The 26,667-nt window shown below is 53.6% G+C and overlaps 4 protein-coding genes across 4 annotated transcripts; 2 read left to right on the top strand and 2 right to left on the bottom strand.

The window, feature by feature from the left end:
• The first annotated feature begins 2,520 nt into the window (after positions 1-2,520).
• On the top strand, positions 2,521-3,916 carry GGS23DRAFT_550751 (uncharacterized protein). Its single transcript, XM_051515304.1, has 5 exons — positions 2,521-2,731; positions 2,956-3,172; positions 3,225-3,298; positions 3,364-3,441; positions 3,528-3,916. The coding sequence occupies exons 2-5, from the start codon at positions 3,055-3,057 to the stop codon at positions 3,828-3,830; spliced, it is 573 nt and encodes a 190-aa protein (XP_051375160.1). The 5' UTR covers positions 2,521-2,731; positions 2,956-3,054; the 3' UTR covers positions 3,831-3,916.
• A 6,091-nt stretch (positions 3,917-10,007) lies between these two features.
• Positions 10,008-13,390, bottom strand: GGS23DRAFT_550742 (uncharacterized protein). Its single transcript, XM_051515303.1, has 6 exons — positions 13,190-13,390; positions 11,404-13,134; positions 11,238-11,336; positions 11,120-11,178; positions 10,921-11,067; positions 10,008-10,852 (listed from the first exon to the last, which is right to left on the bottom strand). Exons 2-6 carry the CDS (start codon positions 12,648-12,650, stop codon positions 10,596-10,598), a joined length of 1,809 nt encoding a protein of 602 aa, XP_051375159.1. The 5' UTR covers positions 12,651-13,134; positions 13,190-13,390; the 3' UTR covers positions 10,008-10,595.
• Positions 13,391-15,132: 1,742 nt separating this feature from the next.
• On the bottom strand, positions 15,133-16,548 carry GGS23DRAFT_593196 (uncharacterized protein; the record flags this gene model as incomplete). The annotated part of the gene is made up of 3 exons (XM_051518008.1): positions 15,133-15,349; positions 15,417-15,724; positions 16,420-16,548. 3 exons carry the CDS (start codon positions 16,546-16,548, stop codon positions 15,133-15,135), a joined length of 654 nt encoding a protein of 217 aa, XP_051375158.1.
• Positions 16,549-19,567: 3,019 nt separating this feature from the next.
• GGS23DRAFT_272126 (uncharacterized protein) lies at positions 19,568-21,232 on the top strand. Its single transcript, XM_051512450.1, has one exon. It carries the CDS (start codon positions 20,005-20,007, stop codon positions 21,136-21,138), a length of 1,134 nt encoding a protein of 377 aa, XP_051375157.1. The 5' UTR covers positions 19,568-20,004; the 3' UTR covers positions 21,139-21,232.
• The last annotated feature ends 5,435 nt before the right edge of the window (positions 21,233-26,667 follow it).

The following is a 26,667-nucleotide window of genomic DNA, read 5'->3' as shown; positions in this document are numbered from 1 at the left end:
CACGTCGTGATCTGCCGGGATGAAGAGAAGGGAGAAGCGAAGCTTTCTCCATCCTACAGCCCACCATGATTGCGGATTGAGCCGTTACGTCTATTAGTGCGTACCTGCCTCCACCAGGTAGGTACCTAGGTAGCTAGTAGAGAGATGAGGAAGACGAGCGAGTGGGAAGCTATTGGAAGCTAGGCAGGTACATACCCAGATGGGTTGGTTTAGGTACCTAGGCTAGGAGGCACGACACAACAGGTACGCAAGGTCAAGTAATGGTCCATTAGTTGTATGTAGAACTTGAATAAAGACGGCCGCGGAACAGATGCTATGTATAGTTTCACGCGAGCAAAGCAGGCATGACGCTATGCAAATTGTGAGCGGATGGGCACGTGGAAATGCCACGTTCCTACCTTGGATACCTTTGTTACCCTCGAAGTTAGTGCTCCTCCTAAGTCCGTCGCAAGCCACGATGTCGATTATTTTTATCCCTCTGCGCAGGCAGTAGGAACGTTGATAGAAGGGCTGGCAGAGGTAGGTAGGTTGGATAGGTTGTAGCCCCTTGCCGAGCACGGTGACGAATCCTAGAGGAAGAAGTGTGAATTACATTAGGTAGGCAGGTAGGTAGGTGCATACACCTAGAGGGACCATGCGTGGGTGTACTTATATGCAGAAGTAGTAGTACCGGCGTAGATAAAAGTACCTTAGGTACCTAATGACGTTGGCTGGCGTGGCGCTAAATCGAACCGACGTGCGAAGCGCGGTGAGATCGATAGCGAAAAGACAGGAAACCCTAGTCGAACCAAATTTGCATTGACATGCCGACAAGCCGAGAGAGAGAGACAGGGTTTCGCACGACGGCTGGCATGATATAGCTGTGCATGTGCCTACATTTAAGAATGGAGGGCGTCTAGCGCAACAGACGAGGTTGACCGGGCAATGCGTCCGACGTTGCATGAAGGTGTGTAAGAGCGCACCCGCTCGACGCCTTGCTACCTTTTATTTGTTTGTTGCCGAGGACCACGTACGCCATACATTCAAGAAATATAATACCGATCTATCTCTACACCACATACCCAGCACGGGGAGATATGCCTACAATCGGTTAGGTTTGGGTGCCTGCTTGTCGAGGTCTAAGCCAGCTCCGTCGTAAGAAGGAATCGGAAAATCTTCTGCCGCCAAGTACGTAGGAGGAGGAGTGTCTCGAATGGGCTGGCTCGGTAGAGTGTTTCATGTGTACCCGGGGAGGGTGGCATTAAGAAACGGCTTATATAGGTAGGTACTATGGCAATTTGCTGGGTGGCATTTAGTAATCTTCCTCCATGCCAATTTTCATTGCTCGCAATCGCGAATTCTTCGGCGCCTCTCGTTGGGGTGGCGATGCTGCATACGCCGACCTGGCCTTGCTTATCGCAACTCCGAAGCGAACATGCTCGGGCGGAGATAGGTAAATGGCAGGCGGGCTTTTAGGTGCACCTCGCGACCCGACTCGCGGAGCGACGGGACGTATCCCTAATGCGATACGAAGGGACGAGAGATCAGACGCAAAGGCTGTTGTTACGAGCGCCCATCCATAATTGTATGAGCGACAGCAGTCTATGAGTACGGGATTGGGACAGGCCCGGAGCAGACGTCGCGAGGTCCCCATTTTATTACCTAGGTGTGCACTCATCGTAGGTCAGGTACCTGGCATGTACCTGGCCGCGTCGCCACCGCGTAACTCTACTACCGGAAGAAGCCTAACCCGACACAGGTAAGGTACCTGCATACATATGAGCGTACACACCACCTAATCGCGCAGGCAATCTCTCGAACGGCACGTAGCGGAATGCTGATGACGGCGGATGTCATCTATCTATGGAGCGGGATGGGGGTAAGACCGCTTTGGTTAGCAACTCGTCAGAAAAGATAAGCTCATAAACAATACCTATCGGCGTAGGTAATATATGTAATATTGGGCGCTGCACGACGGAGGATGTCCCCTTGGGTGGCCGGGACCTGAGTGGACGTTCTCGGACTTCAACCGAGACCAGCCCGCCCATCGCCGCAGGGGTATGAGCAGACTAGCTGATTACGGAAAGAGAGGGAGCCTACTCGGCAGGATGATTGGACGATGCCCCTTCTGGGCGTCGGCTTGGCGTTTTCGGATTCTGGCCTGATGTATCGTGTATTGTGTGGTGTTGTTGTGGCCGCAGCGCCCAGAGACGGTGGAGGTCTCCTGCCCGCGCAGACACACGCTTCTTGCGTAGGTGCCTCGCAAAACGATTCATGTTTACTCAACTATGTGCAATTAGGTTAACTGGGACTTCTCCGGCCGGACAGCTGGTCCATTAGCTTCCCCATATACCTGACTAGACAGGTCCCCAGGCGCGCGGCGCGCACAGGCAAGCTACGCCTAGGTAGGTATGTTCTGTAGCACGCATGAAGGTGTACGTGCTACGGCGTTAGGTAGCGTACGTGTAAGTACCCCGGTCCAGGGTGGTACCTCCTACTGCCATAGGCGTCGGATCCATTGGGTGGGCCCCTGCAAAGAGGAAACTAGCGAGGAATGATTGGACTGAGGCGCGTTATCGTGAACTTCGTCGTCAGGTGCATCCGTCACCTTTTTTTTTTTTTTCTCTCTCGCCAATTTCCCTGGGTCTCCGAGAGAGGGCCAGCCAGGTACCTCCTACATGTGGTCAAACCGATACCAGACGCAGCTACTGCTACCCACCCCAGCCAGGAAACGTCGTCGGTCAATCGCCAGGTACCACCCATAGATAGCTTCTCTCTGTCTTATTACGTACCCCATCTCGCTCCTTTCTCTCCGTCACAAAGCGCCCGGCTCTTCCTCTTCTCCGACCTCGTCCACCCACCTCGTCGTCCATCGTCACTTTATCTACCTCCTCTTCCCTTCCCGTCCCCCTTCATACACTTTTCGCAAGCTTTGATAGCTGCGCTACTCTTTAAATCTATTTAACTGCCCTCCAGGTTTGGAATTAATACCCCTCGATTCGGCCGCTATCAATCCCGTACGTTAATCCACCGCCACTCATCCGTCGCCGCTCCTCCGCAGTAAAGATCGCCACCATGTTCCGAAACGTCGTCGTCGTCGTCGCGCTCTCCGCCCTCTCTTTAGTCTCGGCCCAAGCGAACTCCAACTCTACCTTCAAAATCGACCCGACCACCGTCGTCGTCGCCGATCGAGGTGAGTTGTTGGTATTTCGTGTCCGAAGCTCGATGCTAACTATTTTCCCCAGTCTCTTGGTGCCAGGCCCAGCAAGACAACTGCAACACCCTTTGCGGCACTGCGGTCGATAACACATGTGACGTCGTGAGTTGCTCGCGCCGCTAAATGTACATGACTCCTCCCTGCGCTTTACTGACGAGAGAAAATAGGACTCTCTTGATTTCGCATGTGTATGCCAAGGCAACAATGCGCCAGACTTGAACCTTTACTTGAACACGATGCCCTGGGTAAGGAAGACACGCGAATGTCCCTGTTTCTTTTCTTTCTTTTTCTGAGATGGCTAGAGACTGATTTGAAATCGTTTGCGTCGTAGTTTGTGTGTCAGAGGCTTCAGAGCAATTGCATTACCCAAAACGAGAACAATGCGGCCGGCCAGAGAAACTGCACTGCTACCTTCGGCGACAGATGCGGCACGGAAGATGTGACGGACCACGCCGGAGAGGGCTCTGTGAGCCAGACCACCAGCTCTTCAGCGTCCCCATCCGCTACCGGCGCCGCCACCAGCTCCTCTGTGCCAACTTCGACGTCCCAAGGCGCAGGTGTCCCCACCGGTGTTGTCTATCTCGGAAACGGAGCCGCGGCTGTAGCCGTTGGCTTGTTCGCCTATATGCTTTAGGCCTGAAGTAGGCTGCAAGTCGAACGATGTCTCGGGGGTCGCGCCTCGTGGTCATGGGCTCCTTGCTCGGGTACATTACAAGGTTGCGACGACGGCGGTCTTTTCATTTCTTATACACTTTGACACCAACAGCAATCCCCTCAAACCGTCGACCTGAGGTACTGGCATGCTGTATATGACCGCCCTACTTCACGAGGAGACGATTCAAGTGTTGATTTGGCATACATAGATGGAGTTTAATGTTTCAGCAGGCCGTGGAGAGGGTGGTGTATTAGGATGAGTCGCATCTCGGCTATGGTGGGTCACGGATACGCGAGAACCGCTAACCGGCTACTGTGGTAGAGAACAAAGCATGCAGAGAACAATGGAATTGACCAACGTGGAATCGAACGCTTTCTGTCCAACCCCCTCCCTGCAAAAGCTGCGGGTTTGACTGCTTTCTTTTCCTACCTTTCAGCCTCTGCTTTGCCTTCCCCTCTCTTTCTCTCGAAAGTCTCGAGAGGCATAGACAAGAGACATTGTTCTGAGAGTATCTGTTTTGGCGCATAGCCGTCTGTTCACACCTATATAACCCTTTGCGGTCGTAATAGCCTCTGGGATTCAGTGGCGTGCCATTCTATCTTCCTATCGTTTTATCGAAGGCAGGAATACTCACTTCCAGTGTCCAGCGAGAAGGGGACGAACGGCTTCTCTCAAGCGGGCCAGAGGATCACATCACATCGCGCCGTCTTCAGCGAGCCTACATTCACATGGCTAGCTCTGGCCGATTTACGGTTCCGGCGGGTAATCCCCTGTCAATAGGGGTTGAGTTGGAGTTTTGTGTAGCATGGCTACCGACGAGCCAGAGGGATCCCCATGAAACGATTGTCCCTCCCCTCCCCCCTCTACTACGGATAGACAGAGATGGCTTTTGCGCGGTGGTCGATATCTTGCGCCATATACGGGGAACGCTCAGGCAGCACGGGATCCTTGTTAACGAACCTAAGAAGGAGAACAAGCAACAAGTGCCCCCGCGACTAGTCGGTACGGACAAGTGGGACGTGGGCCTGGACGCAAGTGTCGAGGAGCTCTACCTTCCCGCCTACAATTGGCAAGGCGTTGAGCTTCGCAGCCCGGCAATGTTCGACAGGGAGGAGTCCTTCAAGGAGATCATGTACGTGATTAACCTGCTCAAGGCTAAATACAGGCTCCGCGTGAACCCAACAACGGGGTTCCATGTTCATGTAGGGAACGGGAGAAGTTTCTTCACAGCCGAGGTATTGAAAAGGATAGGCTCCTTCCTCTGGGCTGCCGACCCGCTGCTCTCGCGTCTCCACGCCCCCTGGCGAAGGGCTCACGAGCACTGCTATAGCATCCGCTACGCGAGCAGGCTAGCGAACCGGACTACGAACGCGGAGAAAGCGCGAACTTTAGTTCACGAGACGGTAAGAAGATTCAGAGGCGCTTTCGATCCCATCCAAGAGACTGCGTGGTCTGACACCACCCGGGAGCGGCGTCAACACGGCAGCGCAAGAGCCTGGGAGGAATACGCACGCCGGCGCGTAGAGGCAGGTCCGTTTATAACGGTGAGCGAAAATCCTGATGATGACCACCACAGGTATGGTAGACAGGGTGACAGTGGTGATGGCGATAGTATCTGGGACGACGATGGCGGTATAGAAGGAGACGACAGTTTTGATCCCAAGGCCTCCCGCCTTGTCGACGAACCGCCTGAATCATCACCGATTGGGCAAGACACACCCACCAACGACAGTACGCTACCCGGATATCATTGGCCGGGGCGCAATATACCAATCATTAACGGACCACCCGAGAAGCATAACCTGTACAGAAATGTAGGATGGATTCGACACGATCCGCTTCAAGATCCCAGAGTTGTGGAGGCGCTCTTTCAGCTCTGTAGGGATGAATACGGCCATGAGAATATCCACGAACTGGGTATATCAGACCAACTCGGCCTACTTCTTGACGCGCAATGCGCCATCCGATCCAACGGCGCCAAAACAAACTCCGTGTCGGACGAGGAGCTGCTCCAGATTGTGGCGGCAAGCGCAGAATACGTCGAAGCTGCCGATATCGCGTGGGTGTGGAACCCTGCAGAGGAGAAGTTCGAGTTCGACGGATGCCGAATCGGCGAGTCACTTTGGCACCCAAACGCTTTGCGGGAGGTCGTCATCGATGCGCCCAAGGTCATCCGCAAGTTTGATGGCATAGCTACGTTAATGGAGCTAGACGCCGAAGAGAGTATCGTTGACCGCGCCGAGTATGACGAAGCAATCAAGACAACCCAGGGTGTCGAGCAGCTCCTCGAACGCCTACACGACCACATGGAACGCGACCACATGGAGTCGCTATGGCCATCGGATAATATACAATGCTCGCCGGACACGCCTAACACGGATATTTGGTGGGAGAGAGAGGATCACGCGGAGATTCCCTCCACTCAGCTATCTCTGGAGGATAAGCGCGCTGGAATGAACCGGCTAGCTTTAGGTGAGTTCACTTACTCGCCCTTCCCGTGCTTGTCTCCAACAGATTCCCCCTCGGAGCCTACCGCAGAGAGTGTGCGCCAAAGCACAGATAGCAGCTCCCCGCTAAGTCCCATCCCACGGAGGCAGCAGCACCGCTCGGCAACGCCTCGCAACGGGAGACCGAAGAAGATCTGTCCCCACGACCCAAAGGGTATCTCGAACGCGTATATGGACGAAGTCGCGCTGTACGTGGGATTCCCGGAGAAGCTGTGGCAGCGGATCGACTGGGTGCCATGGACGCGGTACGGGGCGCGGGCGGATCCGTGGGCTCCGCACGCGTGGGGGACGTGCAGCGACGGCGGGCGTGCGTGCCCGGGCCACCCGGCGGTGTCGGCGCGCGAGGGCCTGGCCGAGATCTGGGCGTGCGACTCGGCGGCGGCGGCGGGCGAGCTCCTGTGCGGCTCCGACACGCGGCTCAACTACAACTTCTACTACTACTCGCCGAGCGGGCTCACGGACGGCGTGCCCGTCCCGGACGACAACGCGGCAGCAGCAGCAGCAGCAGCAGCAGAGGAAGGCGGCCACGGTCACGACCGCGGCCACGCCAGCGACGCGAGCGACAACACCCGCACGATCGAGTTCCGCGAGGCTGCCGGCACCCTCGACGCCGACTGGGCCGCCACGTGGGCGCGCATCTGCGTCGGCGTCGTGCGGTTCTGCCGCTACGCCCCCGTCGACGAGTACCTCGCCGCGATAGAGCAGGTCCTCCTCCAGGAGGACCGGGACCAGGCGGCGGCGGCGGCGCGGGTCAAACCGCAGCCGCGGGGGGGCGTCGTCGAGGACGAGGACGAGGACGAAGAGCGCTACGACGTGTGCGACCTGCTCGAAGACATAGGGTTGTTCGCCGAGGCCGCGTGGGTGCAGAGGCGGGAGGAGCAGAGAGGACCGCCGAGGTGAGGCAGCGACGTTACGGGTCGGTGCAAAGAGGTAAGTGGTAAGGAAGTGTTTTTATATATGCCTACGCTGGGACTCTTGGTTGGCGGGACGGGTTAGGGGCGAGGTAAGTGGACTGGTGTAGAAGACGGTAGGTTACGTATGTTTCTGTTTTTTTGCTGTTTTTTTTCTGGATCTAGAAGATAATTAGAAGAGTCGTCTGTCCAATGAACCGTTGAACGTCTATCCCTTGGTGAGAAGAAAGCCGCTCGTCCGATATGTGAAAGTGATGTCCCTTTTCAGTGATACGCTAGCAACACAGGGACGCGTATAGTACTCAGGAGAATAGCCGTTGATCGGCAATTCGACAAGGAGGTGGAGCCGGCAAGGCCCGGTGTACACGGAGTGGGGGCAGAACCCGTTTCTGCGGCTATTTATACCTATGGGCAAAGGCACTCTGGGCTGGCTGGTTCGGCTTGGCAGGGGGTGTAGTGGTAGACGTAGGGGCAAAGAGTAGGGGGCTATCGACCAAGTTAGAACAATAATAGCATACTCCATCTCTCGTTGCACTTGTGAAAACTCAGGTTTGACTTGTCAGCATCTAGAGAAACTCCAGGACGGGTTTCGCTCGAGTTCCGTTGCTAGGGGGAGTTATCAACCGTGGACTCTAGCCTAGGAATAGAGAGAGAAGCGTCCGAGTTGGCTAGGCCATATAGTCCCGATGCCAAACACCGCGTATTTGGAGATGCCATAGTCTAAGGAACATCAGGAATAGGTTCACGTGGAGCTGGCTGGAAACGGGAGCTGGGTCAAAGAGGCAAGTTGACGAGAGAGGTTGCGAGTACGGCAGAGTGAATAGGAATGATGCTGAAGAAAAAGCAAACGTAGAAGAGACATAAAGAGGACGAAGTCACTCGAAGGCAAAGGGGGGAAAAAAAAACAAGGCCCAGCCCATACCAATTTCCACCCCCCCCCCCTCCCCAACTACGCGGGGCGCTGGGAGGGGGGGGGACTCGCGCAGCAGGTGATCGCGTCGTGTCTGGAGGAAGACAACCGGGTGGACTCGAACTGGGGCGCCCTCCCAGCCGGACCAGGTTGCGTCCGCAGCGCCCCGTACCCGGCCGATTAAACTACCCGGTTCGTTACTTTCCCGCGGGTTAGAAAACGCTACGTTAATCGCCTTATATCTATTTAACTTACGTTATTCCGCGAACGAGGTATATAATAAATTATCGGCCGTTAACCGAGTAACGCTTAGCCCTCCCGTAACTTTTATAGTTTACCCGTAGCGTAATAATAAAATATCCTTAGGTAAAGCGATATTACGGCCCCGAGTTAGGATAGCGGAAAACGGAAAAGGTAATATAGTTCTTTTCTAGAAAAGGCCCCCCGAGATATAAGCTCGGCTAGCGTCTAGCGTTAATAGCGCGAGAGCGGCGGGCCTAGTCCTAAGGTATATTCTATAGCCGTTAATTATTACTATGCTAACGAGCTACTTCGAATTATAAGTAATTATTACTCTCTTATAATAATAGATATATATGTATATATGTATATATATATATTGGGCGTAGTAACTATGTTGGGTGCCCGACTACCTACCCCTATCTCGTCCCCCCTCTCCTCCACCAGCCCGCAGGTTACCAGTATCAGTATTATATCCTGAGCGTGGCAATCGCCTGGGGACTTTTCAGAAACATACTCTCTACTCCAACTAACCTCCGGACGCAGGGATCCAAGAATCTAAATTGTCATAAGCTAAGGGGGGTTGCTTAAAGAGCCAGCTATCCCGTCGGTGAATTGCTCGTCTATCCAGAGAAGTTGGACGAAGGCCGTACCAATTGCAATTATCTTTTCTGGCGCGGGTGGGCAGTCCTGCTAATCCATAGATGTCTAGCATTATATCTAACATTGGCCTGGTCCATTACTCTCCGTGCGAACCCCTAGACGAAGGCAACGGGCCCTAGCGGGTTCGTCTGCATAAGAGTCATCCCCCCCCCCCCCCTTTTCTCGAAAGAGGACCGTCTGAATCAGTCGTTGGCCCCGGGGCTGAGACTCTCGAAGAAGACGGGACATTGGCCGTTTATCGGGGCTCGTCGATGGCGGCAAAGGCGACCGGGCAAAATGCTGCGGGAACGTGGGAAAGGGAATAGGAGGCAGCCTTATTCTTCCGTTTTTGTAACTGCATTTCTCCCCAGTTCGTTAAATGGACACCGTGACCGGCGTTGTCTGCCTGCGAACTTGGCTCGAATACCTTGGAATGGGGGGGGGGCGGCCCGGGCGAGATGCCCATTGTAGTTTTCCTGTCTTGAGGTTGGTAGATCTAAGAACACACGAGAATTCCTAAATTTGGCACGGCTATATTAAGTGAAAGTCTAGGTGAGCGAGAAAGAAATAGACTATCTACATCGGCCCCTGCTTTGGGGAGCCGTCGAGGTTGTCTCGGGTGTGTTACGAATAGGGGAGGGTCGTGTATATGAAGCTTTCAGACTGCGTAGCGATCGTGGAGGGAGCCGAAATACAATATGTGATAAACACAATTCCCAATTATCATGGGCTGACACCACTCCTTAGCGGTCGGCCTATTTGATAGACGACACATTATGTAGCAATAGGTAACTGAGTGTGTTCAGTCTGAAAGCGACAGCATTCGGCTACCATCCATAGCTGCCCCTTTACCGACCACCTTTTTGTTCCATTCCTCATCGTCGCCAAGGACGAACACGCCGGTCGTTATAGGGGCGAGCTAAGTTACAGATGGAGATGGAGATGAGTTAGGCTGTAGACGCTTAGTTAGACCCTTCTAACCCATTCCCTACTATTGTCTCATCATCTTAATTATTATACATGCCCCAATATATCTATACCTACATATCATACCCTGCGGTTCATATGTCCCTCTTAGGGAACCAGGGTTATTTATTCTCTTAAACAGATGGAGAATATCTCAGGAACACTTTCAGGGCATCCGTGGTTCCCCAATCGCCGCAAAGAGCCAATACCTGACGTTGGTCTTCGCTTAAATGGACTCCATTTTCCAACGCTAGTCTCATTAGCCACACGCCCTCCAAATGAAACGGGCCGTTCTCAGGACCTGAGAGACACGACGTAGGTCTTCGTATATCCCCATCTCTATACGCGTATGGGTTGGCGACGTACCGGCAAGCAGAGTATGTCGCCGAACATGCACATCGCGAACTGAAATTCTAGGTACAGTATCATACATTGCCAATATATCCGTTCCGTACTATGACCATGCAATATATGCAAATGCCCGTCTGCCAATCTATGCAATGCCTTTTTCTTCCGCAACGCGAACTGCGCTTACCCCAACACCCTGCTAGATAAAAATACCCATCGTCTAACCGCTCTGCTGTTCCATGTGCGTAGGCAGGAAGTTATAACTCGCGTAGTCGGCATGGACGAATGCCCTGTCCACAATCGGGACCGATTCTAGCACGTAGCTCAAGCTCTCACACAAATCGTGGGAATCCCGCAACGTTGTGGACGCGTCTAGGATGATGTCGACCTCGACATTGAGCTTGTCGCCGGCGTGGTAGGCCTGTATACCCTGAATCTGCTTGATGGTCTTGGCGAAGCGCATCGCGAGGTACAGCACTGTGTTATATCCACAGTTAGGATTGACTGGGGGTTCAGTAATGAAGATTAAGGAGAAGGAGACCCACGGATGTTTCGCTGATCGGCGGTGGCGGAGAATCCGCTAAGATTTTTAATATGTTGCATCGAAGTTTCGGACCAGTTGAAAATCACAACCATCGACAGGACGAGACCGCCGAGGGCGTCCAGCCACCAAATCTTAGCGTAAAAGCCGACTGCGGTGACGATTAGCCTGTTGCCGCGGGTCATTCGCGTCGCGAGACTTACCGATGGGGAAGAGGATAGAGCCCGTGTTGAAGATCACATCCGTCATCGCATCCGAAGCTCTGAAGCAGGTATCGTTAGATGACGGCATACGTGAGAATGAACGGTAGCCGTGACTTACAGTGCCTGAACACTCGAATTCTTCACCAGGCGACACCATAGCCAGCACAGTCCCTTGATCAAGACAGTCCCCAGCATGATGCTAAGTGCGGGAACCCCTCTAAAAGAAAAAAAAAAGGTCGATTAGCTCCGCTATGCCCATGTCCCGGCGACTCTCAATTGCTTACACTTCAATCAGCTCGTGCTTAGGCGAGGCCAATCGCTGTATCGATTCTAGGCCGACCTGGACGAACGAAGTGATCATGATGACCGAGAAGACGAGCACGCCCAGGGGTTCCAGCCTCCGCCGCCCCACCGGATACTTGTATTGGTCTTGTCGCGAGATCAACCAGGTCGTGGTCCACACTATGACTGTCGACAGGAAGTCGAGCACCGCGTCGACCAAACTAGCGAGCACCGACATGGAGGACATGGAAATGACCACGGCGATCTTGCCCAGGAGCAGAAACAGATTGGCAGCAAAGTTGACGTAGATGGCTAGCGTGACAATGCGGTCGGTGCTGTCAACTTCGTCCTCATCCAGCCACGGGATCTCGGGCTTCGGGCCATCCCACTGGTCATCCTCGTCGTCGTTGTTGAGGAACAAGGGAGTGCTCTCGATTGCACGATATATGTCCTTGGGAGTACGCTTGACTTTCTTCGCCACGCTCTGCACGACGACGTCCTTGGCGTCTTCCTCCTCGGTAGCAGGGTCGATGCCGTTGCTTCGGAAGCTCGAAAGGTTCGTGAGCGAGTTGAGGTTGCCAGCAGGATCGTTGTTGCCGAACCCGCTCTTGGGCGAGCCCTTCCCAATGCTGATGGCACCGGGATGTTCCTCGGAGATGGTGGCCGGGATGTGAATGTCCTTAAAGGAGCTATGAGGGAGGTTGTTATACTCGTTCAACAGATCGTGGGGCAGACTACTATCCAGCAACCGATCGATGTAAAGATACTGCTGAACCAGATAATTAATCCGCTCGTAGTATTCGCGAATCGGCTTCCTCATGCTACTCAGCTCCTCCTCCGTCTTCCAATACCTCGCCCACTTGTACCGGGGATTCGAGTTTCCGATCAAACGCATGGAGCGCATGGGCGAGCTGTGGAGGAGCTGGTTCAGCCGGCGCTCGTCCAGCTGAGACCGGCGATGCGACTCGTCGTCCAGCTCGGAGTGCGGGTACGGGTACATGGGCGCCAGCAGCGCAGATTCCTCATCATCGTGGCCGGATAACGCATTGCCTCGCCAGGTGCCGCCGTAGTTATGCAGCGAGCTATGAGAGCGGCTCTTGAGGAGCTGGGCGAGGGCACCTTGCCCTCGCGCCGTGATGGGCGGCGGACTTTCGTCTCCCAACAGAAAGTTGCCCCGGCTAAAGGAGAGATAACCGCGGCGAGAAGGTGAACCGCTGGGAAGGTGGGGGATTTTGGTGTCCAGAGACATACTGGCGGCCGCTCAGCGGGAAGTATATGACGTAGATGATGAAGAGGTAAGAGAAGAGATAAATAGGTCAGAGGTAAGGACGAGCTCCGGTCAGCCTAGTCTAGCTAGGTCGGACACAAACGTCAAGTTGGTCAATTGGTAGCGAGTCGCGTCTGGAGGCAAGAAGACGAAAGGGGAAGAGGGCGAGAAAATAGTAGGTAAGTTAGCAGAGGCGAGGCGAGAAAGATGATGGAGGAGGAGGAGGAGGAGGAGAGACGGAAGCCGGGCGAGGGAAACAATTCACCACTAGGTAATAATTGGGATTGGACCAATTCTCAGGTAACCTACCGTATTAGGCGCACGGGGGCTGCGCATGTACCCAGGTACCTGCGAGGCAGGGCGGGGCCGGGCGCGTCTGATTGGCGGGAACCGTACAGGCTGACAGGTACGTAGGTACATCGTGCACCTATGATGTATGCCTAGGTACCTGGGTACCTAGGTGCTCCTGTGCTTATCAGATCAAAAGGAAGGCGGACCTGCGAAAAAAGCCTCGTGCTTACCCGCTAGCACAGGCGACTTTTCTTTTTATTTTACGAGCACGAAGCAGCTCGATAGAGCGCAACTATCGGTAGTGCGGTCGGCGCAGACGGTGTTGTACGTGTATGTACGTAGCAGGTATTCCTTTCCGCTTAAGAGATTAACCAGGTAGGTGTAGGCAGGTGATTACCTGGCCGGTTAGGAGGTGCCCAGGTACGAGTATGTACATATATGTATGAGCACGTAAGTAAGCAGGCATCTTGGCCCGTAGTCATATATAGGTATCTGCACGCACATGGGTGCATCCATGCTATTCTCCGTGCCGCCCAGACTTAAGGGTGCTTAGGGGTAGTCGAAGTCGCGCACAGTGTCGACGGCGGCGTGTTTGACCGCAGGCGGGAACGCTGCAAGACCAAGGCCACCCTGCCTGTGCGCGAGTGCGCGCGGGTGCGTGAGGTAGCAGGAATGCTACCCAACCTGGAGGCAGCTCGGTTGCCACCGCGCGCGAGAGAGAGAGCGTCGCAGCATGGCGGGCTGCACGGTAATGAGATGTGTGGCTACGAGCGACTGCGCACTATGTGCACCATGTATGCAGCAGGTAGCATCAGATAGATCTCTGTAGGACCCCCGAACCCAACCGGTATGCACGATGGTAGCAATGCGTACTGACATAGTCGAGCAGACCCGTTGGCCATTGACCTGTGAGCGTGAGCGTGGATGGATCTCGGCGCTAATCCTGCCCAAAGCGGCACATGCTGCCAAGCTCCATCGTCAGGGAACTTCACGTCTGCCCGCTTCAGCTCTTGCAGGGTCGAACATGGCCGCCCCCGTCGCAGTCCCCTGATCACGCAGTGGGCTCTGGGATCACCAACCAGTCCGTATTACGGCGGCCCCTCTCCAGACCCCTTTTCCTCCAGAATAATACCTCATTCCGTTCCGAACGCGGACTGCGAGCGGTGGTTGATGGGACACTGAGAGGGCCAGACGGAAAAAAAATGTAGGCACACGCTTCACCCAACTAGCCTCTCTTACGTGCACATATACTACATGCCTCACATGCTTACGCGGTCTGCGTTCGGCGGATATCTACCTCTCTCAACATATATGTGTGCACATATACACACAAATACATTAAGCACACACCGAGGTAAGGTGGTGGTGCTTCATACTACCCAACAGACTGCCTTACGTCGTACCGGAAGCCGACCTCATATGCCTACAGGTATATATATATACGTATATATAAGACCGTGCACGCGATCGTCTCGTCCTCGGAGACCGGTTTTCCTAGCCTGTACACCCATTCATGTAGTGGTGGATGCACAAATTAAATAAAAAAAGGCGGAAAGGCTTGGTGATGGATTGGTAAGAGGGGAGGGCCGGGGGGACGGAATGTGTGCGAGCCTACATAAACCACCCCTACCTCAGTTCCTACGCCCAGGCAGGTAGGCCATGCCGGCGCCGACAATGGAGCATGTATAGGCGGAAAGGGTGTGTGGGCGTAGGTATTGCATCTATGTTGCTACTACCTCCCAGTATACCTATATAATCTCTCACGTACGCACATACCACACACGCACACGGGTACGCATCTATCGAGCTTGACGAACCAGAAAATCTCGGAGATTGAGTGGATGCCTCATCCCCCCCCCCCATCCGTTGCCCAAGATATATCATCCCCGAAGCAGGCAAGCTCATCGTCATCGGATCCCACGAAACGGTCCACACCATCCTCTCCCTCTCTCTCCAAGCTCTATATGTACTACCTACCTACCAACGAACGTACTTCCCTACACCCAAGTCTGCCTACAACCTACCGTCCATGTCGTGGCATGAGAAGTGAGTATCTACATCTGTACGGAGCCGTATCTGTGTATGGTAGGTAGGTAGTAGGTGTTATGTGGTGGAACCTGGTGGCCCGAGTTGGGACCCCTGAGCTACTGACGGATCCCCCCCCCTCCTCCCCTCACTTCCTGGACGCCTTCTTGGAAGCTATCTCCTCTGCCAGCAGGGCGGTCGCCTGGACGATGAGCCCGTGCTCGTGCCCGCGTATCTTCTGCTCCAGCGCCTCCAGGCTCTCGCCTGCCTCGATCTTGATCTTCCGGACCAAGATGGGCTCGCCGCGGTCGACCTCGGCGACCACGTAGCGGATCACGATCCCGGTCGTGCCGTCCTCGAGCTCGCTGGCATGGAAATCAGCATGGACCCTCTCGACGGCGCCGGCGCCGTCGTACTTGCTTAGGCGCGCACGGGACTATCTGGTTGGGGCTGGGTCGGGGTGGGATGCACACTGTGGCGTCGTATTGGAGACGAGCTTGGTTCAACTTCCCCGCGTCCTTCTCACCGAGTGTCTGATATCCATCCTTGACCGGATGGAAATAATCGGTGGGGATGCCGGCCTTCTCAGCCCGCGTCGTAGCGTAGGCGCCTTTCCTACTCACCGTCACCTTGACAATCTTGCCCGGTATGCTGTCGGGCGCATCAGAGGCGCACGAGTCGATGAGAGCCTGCAGGTTGGTGCCATTCCCGCTGCAGAGCACCGAGATCCGCACAGTCGACTATGTTTCAGGCAAATTTTTACCGTGCCTAGCGAGCTGGGGCGGTTAAGAAATAAACCACAAAGATAAGTTGGGCTGGGTATCCCAGGCCACATCGAGACGCCGGATAAATAAGACATAGGGGCAGAGTAAGAAGGCATACAAGAGCTGCGCAGTGCCTCTGTTGGTTATGTGCGCGAGTACCAGCTACAAGCCGACTTTAGCATACTAGTAGTGCACCAGCCCGGTGAGCTCTTGAGGGGGATCTTTTTTTTTTCTTTCTTTTTTGCCCGCCAGATGTGCCCTCAACAGTACGTCGACAATTACCTCATAAATAACGGATGTACTACCTGCAATCTACCTACCGTATTTTGTACTCGTGTAGCGGCGCAGTGCGTCAACAGCAGCAGAAAGGGGGGTTGCAGGGAGAGGGAGATATACTACCTTAGGTGGTATAGGCCCGTACACGGCACTGAGGGAGGAAGGGAAAAAACTGTGACGGGATTTATATACATTCTTGGGTACTAAGCGCACTTTGTGTGAAAGAACGTTGAATTCCTGGTGATGAGGTATTCGGTAGGAAGCCGAGCCGAGCCGATGACTAAGCGAGTTATTGGAACGGGTAACAGCGGTACATGAGTATTCCATACCTCCCGTCCTAGGTACCTACATCTAATCTTACCTACTAGTAGCTACCTAGGTACCTAGAGGTACACAGTGCCGCAGAGAGTGGCGCATCCCATCTGCACCACGGTGGGATGCTTCCTTCTACGATCTTCGTCATGTGGTGGCTGGACCACACCTTCTTCGACAAACTCGCCACCAAGATGCGCGATAGGCTGCATATCGGATACCGCCATATATATCATATATCACATATATATATATATGTAATCTATTCATGTACCCAATACACGCATACGCCCGCATATACGCAGGCAGTTATATACTTATCGCGTATTCCCCCGCAGTAGCAGCAGCAGCAGCAGACCTGGTTCTGAAGACTCGGATTGGTCCCATGGAACCTGCGCATATATCAACACAATTCATGCCTCTCCGATCCCGACGCGACGGACCGCGAAGCCGGACGTTCCGGGCACGGAGGGATCTCCTTTCTGCTGTGCAACCTACCGCCGTGACACCCACCCGTAGGAGATAACAATGTCGCTCTTTAGTGGCTCAATAGGTATATCTAGCGTCAATGCCTACCTAGAGTCTTTAACGGGTGTTGGGGAGAGTCAGCACAGGCAAATCCGAGTCGAAACTCCAGCCAGCTCTAGCACAGCCTATTCTAATACAGTTTGGGTTGGGTTAAGTCCTCATCCCCATCCCTACTGGTATCGGCTCACCATCAGACCGGTGGAGTGCAGTTAACTGCCTAGTTATCTGCGTGAATCTGGCACACACAGAGAGGGACTCCAGTCTCCTACTCTACATCTTGGGCTTCTTCGATAGCCCGCACCATCCACCAGTCACCACCTGCATAGAGTCTTCTCTAGTTAACCGATCGTCTGCTTGTATTGACAAGGGTTCGTAGTTACAGACCAAGGTCAATAATTACGAAAAGCTAATAACTATATACTAACCCCAACAAACCATGTGAAAACACTCGCCTCTGGACGTGCCAATAATATACATATACGAATAGTCTTTAAACTCATAGACAGCCTAGAGAGCGACGTCGTGTATAAATGTTGTGTTATCTCGCCTATCACGGCTTCCGATAGCTCAGTAGTTCCTAGTTAATTCTCGACGCCGACCGAGATAATTAAAGCCATGAAGCTAATACAGGACCCCGTCTAGCTGTTTATTGCCTCATGCATAGTCTATCAGATATCGTCAGTCATCGCCCCGGTAGTTACGCCAGTTACCAAAACCAGAGAGCTTGTCTATGGCCCTCCGTGAGATCAGACCCGGCCCTAATCTTCACGTCAAGCGATAATGGTTGAGGTCCCCGAGCTGTGTCAACTCTTCAACTTCATGGTCGTCCCCTAATCGCGGAGGGAAAGTAAACTGTCCCAACGTTATATAGCCCGGTCTGCCGAAGCTGTCTACGATTACCCCCCGGGGTTTGGGCGTGCCTAGTAGAAGTCCCTAGTTTCTATTCTCCTAACAACGGAAAATCGGCAGGCTAAATCAACGCCACGCGTTTCTTTGCCCGCGAGCTTAACGGAGTTAGCTATCGAGGCCATACAAGGGAGGATAAATACGGGCCTCGGTCAAAGCGTCAAAAAGGAAATTGACAACAGGGCCTTAACTCCAGTTGTGTGTATTACTCGCGTCTAAAACAAGAGTATTTATAGCACTCACTGCTAAGATAAAAGGATACGATGGGATCTGTTCACGAGCCTGGCGTGTTCTCCGCCGATAGAGCGGCGAGTCAACAATGGTTTTACCGATAGAATGTAAACGAGACACAAGAAGCGGCTAGACCGTCCAGCGGAAAGCCGAAACGCTAACAGCGGAGCTTGTTAGCAAAGCGGATAAGAGCCCGTTTTGAGATGATGGTAACCTATGCTGCCCCCTTTGAACTAGTAGGCATGGCAGAATATCAACCATCGTATAACCTCTCTATGTATGCAAGCAAAAACGGATGGTAAGGTCTTATTAATCTTGACTCTTCTCCAACATGCTTCTAACACTTCTAATGCTCCCCTCATATCTACCCATCTTACCATCAGACTTATACCCGAAGTGGTGGCACAAGCCAAAGAGCTTCTATCCATATACAACAGGCCAACATAGAGATTCTCTTCGGGTCAAGTCCATACAATAGCAATGGGTGGGCCTAGAGCTAAGCCCCAGTTGTAGTTGTAGACGTGTCAATGAAGCTCGGCATGGTCTCCAAGCAAGGCGAACAAAGAGCAATAGCATCTCTAGTTGTATATTCAGCTTCTCACCGCCTTCGTTACAGTGAGGACAGCCCCTAACTGGATCCAATATCATATAGACACCAAGGCTGTGATACTGTGATCTCCCGAATAACGACCACATGGTTATTACAAGGTCCTGACTCAAATACCCCTGGCCCGCTTTTAAGCCAGGGCTGCCAAAGCGGAACCCACAGCTTGGTATCTGCAACAACAACAACCCTGATGGGCGATGCTTACATCGTCACCCTCATCGTCGCCTCACCAGCACCATCAAGGACACCATCATCGCCGCCCAGGCCTCAAATATAACACCATGTTACAAACCATTTTCTCACACCCACAGATAAAAAAATTGGGCACACAAACCCTAACTCCTCCATCTCCTCCTGACCTCCTGACCTACTACTACCCTTCTTCTCTCCCATGCAACTTACCTACCTTCCTCTCTCACCTCTTCTTCACCTGTGACTCTTCTTTTCCCCCGCATAGCTTGCCTGCTTTCCTCTCGCCATCAAGATCTCGAGACATACAACCCGCTTCTATCGGAACCTGATCTAGCACAGCATCAAGTTGTTCTCCGTTTCGTCACTCATCCATCTATCAGTTCCTGCCACCATCACTTCCTCGAGAGACATTGTCCATTTCCATCGTAACTTGACCCAAGACAGCATCAAGCTGTCCTCCCTTCCACCACCCATCCGTCTATCCGTTCCTGCTATCATCGTTTCCTTGAGAGATACCGTTCATTTCCGTCATAACCCGACCCAAGATACCATCAAGCTGTCTTCCTCTTTCGATCGCTCATCCATCCGTTCCTGCCATAATCATTGCCTCGGCAGATACTGCCCATTTCCGTCACAACCCGACCTCAGACAAGATCAAGTTCTCTTTCTCTTTCGACCGGCCATCCACTCTTCTCAAGATGTCTGACGTAGGTTATCCCGGGCTCGCCACCTCGGGCACATGGGAGCTAATCATCGGTTCTAGGCAAACGCTTTCCAGGAGTTCTTGGCAGAGGATTACGTGAACGAGCCACTCGTAAGTTAGATATCCCCTCTGCCCCCGTCCCCGTGACCTGCTCCGTGGTAGCTCGGCCTGGGCTTGCTCGGTAGGCTAATCGTCGTTATCCAGAGCTCAGAGCCTGGACAGGAAACCCCTAGTTTCGGCATGGGTATGCCATCTGGATGGCACGGAATTCCCAATGATTTTGACACGGCCGCCCGCTGGGCCGCCCCCGAGAACGTAGCCGGCTTTGTTCCCGGCGTCATCGATCCGGTAAGTTACTCCCGTTCTCGCTCCCGTGTCTTCGGGTCCGGCGTATCTGGCCGCACCGAGGACCCGAGGGCGGCCGTCGACGGCTGCGTGTTCTGCGCCTGGTCTGTTCCTTGCGAAGAGGACATGAGAGTTAACCGTTCCCTCGCCTATTAGATGTTGGTCGGTGGAGTCACCACGCCGACAATTCCAAGTGACCTCGCCTTGGCCGGCTACGGCACCCCAAACGTGCCCGCCATGACGCAGCATGACGTCTCGGTGGGAAGCAGCACCATTCTTGGGCCCGGCATGTCCCAAACCAACGTCTCAGCGGGAAATGGCATCACTTTTAGATCCAGCGTGTCGCCGCCCAACATCCCAACCAGAAACGGCATTACCCTTGGGCCCAGCGTGTTGCCGCCCAACGTCCGGACCGGAAACTGCAATTTCACTCGGCCCGGCATGCCGCCGGCCATCCTCTCCGTCCACAACGGCGCCATCACCGGAGTTAGTATTCCGCCGGGCATCATCCCGATCGGAAACAGCACATTCGCCGGGTCCGGCCTGCCGCGGACTATCGTCTCGGCCGACCGTGATGACGGCGATGGATCCGGCGCCGGTTCTTCTTCCAATGCTCCGATGTTCATGCACACCGGTGGACGCCATATCGCCGGCCACAACGCCGGAATCGTGCCCTTTTCTCATGGCCCGATCGGTTATAACCACGGCATCCTCGGATCACGTGGCCGCGATGCTCCCCGTCTCGATACTAATGGCTCCGTTAGTAGTTTCTCCGGCGGTCCGGGAATATTTTCGAACCAAGGCAATCTAGCGTCCTACGCGGGCGGAGCTGGTCCCGCAACTTTGAACAAGTATGTTGTCCCGGAGCCTGATCTGGGTCCCTTGACTGCCCTTGCCTGCAGTGGCTGCCGTAGACGCGATCCTCGTACTGACATCCATAGTATTTCGTTTAAAGTGCAATCTGAAAGCATTGCTTTCAATAGCCAGACCGGCTCGGTGAAGCTTTTGTTCGACATCCCCCTGGCTAGTCTGATCCCGAACGCCGTCGGCTCGCAGGCTTTGGTGAACGACGGAATGGGCTCCCTTTGGCAGCCCGGCGGAAGCGGTCCCGGAGGAAATGACCAAAATGAAAATGATTCAGATGAAAGTGATCCAGACGAAAGTGATGCAGATGAAAATAAACCCAAGGTATGTCTATACTTTGCAGTTTCTTATTCTCACCCTCCCCCCCTCATCTCTCTCTGGGCGTATAATGTGTGTTGCTCCCGACGAAAAGGCCTAGGAAGCTGATGGTCAACCAACTCAGAAAAAGAAAAGTAAACCGGTTCTGGTCTGGTGTCGTCGGTGCAGCCAGTGGATACCGGACGTGAACGAGCCAAGACACCAGGCAATGCATATAAAATATTGTGGTATTCGGACGTGTGAATACTACAAACACGAGGCGTTTAAAAAACCACAAGAAGTCGCCCGGCATATGAATGAGGCGCATTGGAATCAAGCCCATATGTCCAGGAGAGAGAAGGACCCAGACCGTCCGTGGCAGTGCAAATGGCCGCCGTGTGCGGCGAAGCAGGAGGCGGCCGGTGTGCTCACGACCTGGTCGCGTTTCTCCTCGTATAGTTACCACATCTGTGGTCATTTCGTGGACGTACCGCCGCCGCCGCCGCCGCCGCCGCCGACCTAGATGACGTCCGGTGTTCCTGATCCTAGCCTGTGATCATCTTTTGTCCAAACTTCTCCTCTCCTCTCACCCGCGCACAGCAGTTGGGCTAGACTATCTCGTCTGGACTGGAGGCACCGCTACCAAGCTGACCCCCCCAGCCCCCCGGCCTCGCCACCACCGAATCGTCGAATCCTTTTATTTTAAATATCACTCGTCTCGTGTCTGTCTTCGGAGGCTTTTCGACTCTTGAGTCTTTCTTTCTCTTTTCCTCGAGAGACCCAAACCATGCAGGCTTTCGAGATTTGTCACCCTAGATACGGATGAACCCGAGGATGGCGTTCTGATGCAACCCAAACATGCGTATGTATGTAGGCACATATGTACGCAATGGCTATTATCACTTCTGTTACTACATGCACAGTGACTGAAATCTAAGACGTAGGCGCGCTGATTTCGCCTGGCGCCGATCGGGCCGGCGATCACTTGCGATAGGTTGGAAGGAGGGATTTCGAGAGCTCTAGAGAGATAGAGATAGAGACCAGGCTCGATGACGAGTTGCGTGGGTGATTGGAGGGGGAACCGAGGGGTTTGATGAGGGGGACGAGGGAGAGGGGGGGCTACGATGGTTCGTCGAAGATGGTCGACGATCCACGTCTGATTGAGCAATCCGCCTGCTCTCCAGCCAGCGACACTGGCGCGCGCGTAGGATGCGTGTACGTATGTATGTACGCATGAATGTATGTATGCATGTGTGCGTGTATACGTTCGATAATCATCAGGTATGTGTGTGAATAGGTGTGTAATATAGATTGTGTCGTATTCGTGGGTACCACCCAAGCCAGAATTCGAGCAACGTGGCAGGCTTTTTTTTTAAAAAAAAAAAAAGACAAAAATTGAAGCCGCGTCGACGTCTATTAGTAAATACACACAATAGGAAACAGGAGAAGTCAAGCTGGTTCGGGCTTGGTGTTGATAGCCTTCTCGCAACCGAACGGGAGGATTGCTCCGTCGTTAGGCCATGGGGATAGCATGTCCTCTCGATGTCCTGGGATGCGTTAGTAGCCTATATAGATACACACGCCTATGCACCTTCATACATTCGGAGAGCGGGCAGCGTGTGTGGCCGCGTACTAGATGGTACGAGATGTATGATATAGGGGGTCGTGGTATCCACGGACCCTCCCACGTCAGATCTGATCTCCGGGCTCCCGGCCGGATTTATTGTCGTTATTATCTAACTCGTTTATTATTTTTATTTTTATTTCCAGTCCCGCCTGTCTCTCTTCGAAAGGGTTCGGGAACCCCTGAAAGCCCTGACCCACCGACATGTCATGCCTGGAGGAGGGCTTGGGTGGGCTTCGTGCCTCCCAATGTAGGTTATAGGGCGAAATCTAAGCTACGCCTTGCCGCTTACAGTCCATCCATCCATCCCGTAGACCTTCTCGCAAGTAATGCCTAACATAGCGCACTACCTATGAGGTTGTGTGCCTGTAGGCTGTAGACATGCCTTACGTGTACACTAGTGGGAAGCCCCTGGACGGCGTTGAAGGGACAAAACACGGACAAGTCGGCAAGCCAGGGGGGCTTCAGGGTACGCTTGCTCTTTCTACCAAGGCATAGCAACTCTCCCTCTCGATACCGATCAAGATCGACGCCCCGGGCATCGTAGCCCACCGCCGTGGCGCGAAATATCCCACGCCCAATCCGTCGGTGTCTCCCGCTGCCCGGACTGGCACCTCTCGGACGCCGCAGGTTTTGCTGACACTGACGGACTGGGGCAAAATCCGGTTCTGGGTTACATACCTACCTCCTCTTATAGGTACCTACACCTACCGCCCTCGCTCGTAGTAACAGTCTGTAGACACGTATATCTCTCAGTATGCAGTAGAGACCTCTAGGTACCTAACGTGGAATATTGATGTGCGTCTAGAGATGTGTACGTGTATACCTCGCATGGTAGATGCCAGGCTACTCATAGATGGATACGAGGGAGGATGATCGCATCGCTGGATTCGCGGAGGGAACTAAATTTTTTATACACCAGGCAAATATCCTGGCAGGCCCCTGAGTTGACGGCTGGGTGTAGCGGCGAGGAAACCCTCCCATCGATCAGGTGCTACTTACTGGGTGCCGTTGTCTCGTACCGATGCACTTGTATTATCCATTCTGGCCCCCCCCCACGTGGATTCGCGTTATTATGCACGTCTTACAATCTTATTCTGTATTGTATAACACCGGATTAGCTATCTTGGCCCGTTGGCACACGAGGTTCGAGGGGGTTTGATCCGACACGGGAACGGCAGTTAGCGGTCGGCCTGCTATCCGGAAGGGCACGACCGAGTCTGGGTCGTCACAGAATATGTAGACATACTGGAGGCGAAGGCTGAGAGATCTAAGGATAATAATAATAAGAGCCGGTCTCATGATGACATATATTTCCTTCTACCCACACCTGCAATATGGCTGGCATCCTTGTGGCTTGGGGGGAGGGAGGGAAGGGGGGGCGTAGCGATGTCTGAAGAGGAACCATACGCGCACATAGATATGATGAAGGTGGCCGCACAGTACGGGACGGACGAGAGACAAAAAGGAAACATCAGGACGACGAATGCGTACCGGCACAATAGGGGATGTGGCCGTAGGAGGTACGACATCGACTACTGCAACGCCTAGGCTTCATCCCGTAGTGCGTTCAGGAGCCGTCAAGTAACTCATGTCATTGGGCAAGTCATTGGGCTAGTCTTGCGTGCACAAGGACCGTGATGGTGTTGCGTAGTGTTGCGTAGTGCCGTGTGGTGTTGCGCTGCTACCTCGAACAGCACGAGAGGTGGGATGGATCATCCCGGAACAGCGTCCTGCGTGTAGAGGTGAACAACAACAACAGACACACAGACACACGCATATATGCCTCGATACACGACTGAAAAAATAAAAAAAAGAGGAAGAAGAATCGCCGTCCATCGTAGGGTTGGTCTGCAACCTGCCGTCCATGCCAACCAGGTAGTCATTGACAGATCGAAATACGCCCAACAAAATATTGTCTTCTAGCAGAGGGGCAGAGAGACGCTCAGGTCCCCTCCCCAAGAATCCTTTGTTTGCGCTAGGCGGCGCCCGCATTGGGCTGATGACGACGGCGGCGACGGCGGCCTTGGTGGGGAGGGCGGTTGTAGCGACGACGACGGTGGTGGTGGGCGGCGATGCCACTGGCATTCCATTATGTGGGAATAAGTCGCCGTGCTTGTACACCCCTTATCCACCCCGGCGGCATAGGTACCTGGTCAGGCAGGCTAGGTGGCTTGCTGTCCTCTGAGATCAGCAGCGACTTGCTGATCCGGTTCAGCTCGGATGGTTTATATGGGCCTCGTCAATCATTACCAATGATGCGGACCTCGTGTTAGCAGGCCTAGCTCGCCATTGGCCCGCTCCGGACGAGACCGACCACATCGTGAATTCCGAGGTGGGAAGGGAGAGTTATGAGTACTAGTAGGTGACGTCCAGCTGTGACGGCGGCGGTTAGCTTAAGTAACCCGCCCCAGGTGGAAATGCCGGCTATCGTGGCCTTTTCTTTCTTCCCTTCCCTTTCCTCTCTCGCTCTCTCGCTCCCCCTCCTCTCTCTCTCTCTCTCTCTCTCTCTCTCTCTCTCTCTCTCTCTCTTTCTCTCTTCAGTTCCCCGGCTTCTCTGGAACGGTGGCGTTGCGAGACATACATACACCATGCATACATAATCAGCTAGTACCGTGTAAGTTAGGGTGGTTGGAAGGGCCGCTCTTCCTGATGAGCTAGTGAATCAACAGGCGATGGTTATGAGCCACCACCCCCTCTGTCCCCCGCTATTGCAAAAGAAAACAATCCGGGGCCGATTTCCAGATGCATTCCTCGTTACGCCAACGCATGCAGATGCTGGCGAGAGCGAGAAATCTCGGTGGTTGGCGGGTGAATTCTGCTGAAATAAACATGATACATATATATCCTATGCAGCTGGGAGGACTGTACATGTCCATTTGCTTGTATCGACGCGTTACAACATACCATGTACCACACCATACCGCAACTGAGGTATCTCCCCACCTGTGCAATTGGGGACCTACCTCCTACCTTAGGTACCTACCTAACCTTAGGTCCTCTGTCTCCTTCTAGGCGATATGTACCTACGTATGTAAATATGTATATACATGTACATCGTGCAGGGCGCAGCTCGGTAACCTGAGGTACGTAGGGCCCGCTGGCTCGCCCTTCTGCCGCTCGCTGTCTCTGCCCCTCCAACTCTCCCCTTCTCCCCCTGAACGGGGCCGACCAGCTGCTAGCTAAGGAGGCTAGGTAGGTACCTCTAGAGCTACCGGCCTAAGGTTAGGTGCCTAACCTTGGCTAACTTGTCGTGTGTAAAAGTACCGTGAACGTGCGTGGAGATACAGGTAGGTAGGTACAGTAATCTGGGGGTGCGTCCAGTAACCTCGACGGGGTTGCTAGCGAATACCCTCGCCGATTCTAGCGTCTCTGCTGGGGCCCTGGCTCTCTCTGGTGGGACCGTGGGCTCAGCCCAGTACCCACACATACACGCGGTCTACCCACCCCATTTATTCGATTTCATCAAGGTGAGGCGCCAAAATGTGAAAGGCGCAATGTTTCCCTCGTGCTCGTGCTCTTGCTCGTAGTCCGCGCTCGCCGTCTATTGCCATTGACCCGTCCCCATCTCGGGTTCCCGCTGACGGCCGAGTTCTCTCTCTCTCTCTCTCTCTCTGCATGTACGAATGCGTCCATACATTAGGTACCTCTAGGCAGGTCCTTTGGTAGGTAGGTAGGTAGGCAGCGATACGTGTTCACGCCTACCTACCTACCTAGACGTACACATTTATTCTGAATACGTGAGCAGGTACTGCAATATGAGGAATATATATACCTACCTACTTGTATTTATATATACTTCGTAGCACACACATATATGTAGAGGTATATACATACACATATACACATATACGTATATATATATATAGGTCATGGATTTGGGGAGGGGGGTGGCAAAGGGGGGAGGTTGGAAGGGTGGCTAATAAATAAAAATCTTGATCTCTCTCTTCTTCTCTTTTTTAGCACCTTCCGAGAATTGCTACCCAAGCTTCCTCCATCCTCTTCCTCTTGACCTCTTGTGCATATACACTATT

The sequence above is a fragment of the Durotheca rogersii genome (assembly GCF_024521655.1).
Source record: "Durotheca rogersii strain YMJ 92031201 chromosome Unknown GGS23scaffold_3, whole genome shotgun sequence".
NCBI classification, from domain to species: domain Eukaryota; kingdom Fungi; phylum Ascomycota; class Sordariomycetes; order Xylariales; family Xylariaceae; genus Durotheca; species Durotheca rogersii.
Note: the sequence above shows the minus strand (reverse complement) of the source record. Positions and strands in the feature narration are given on the sequence as shown.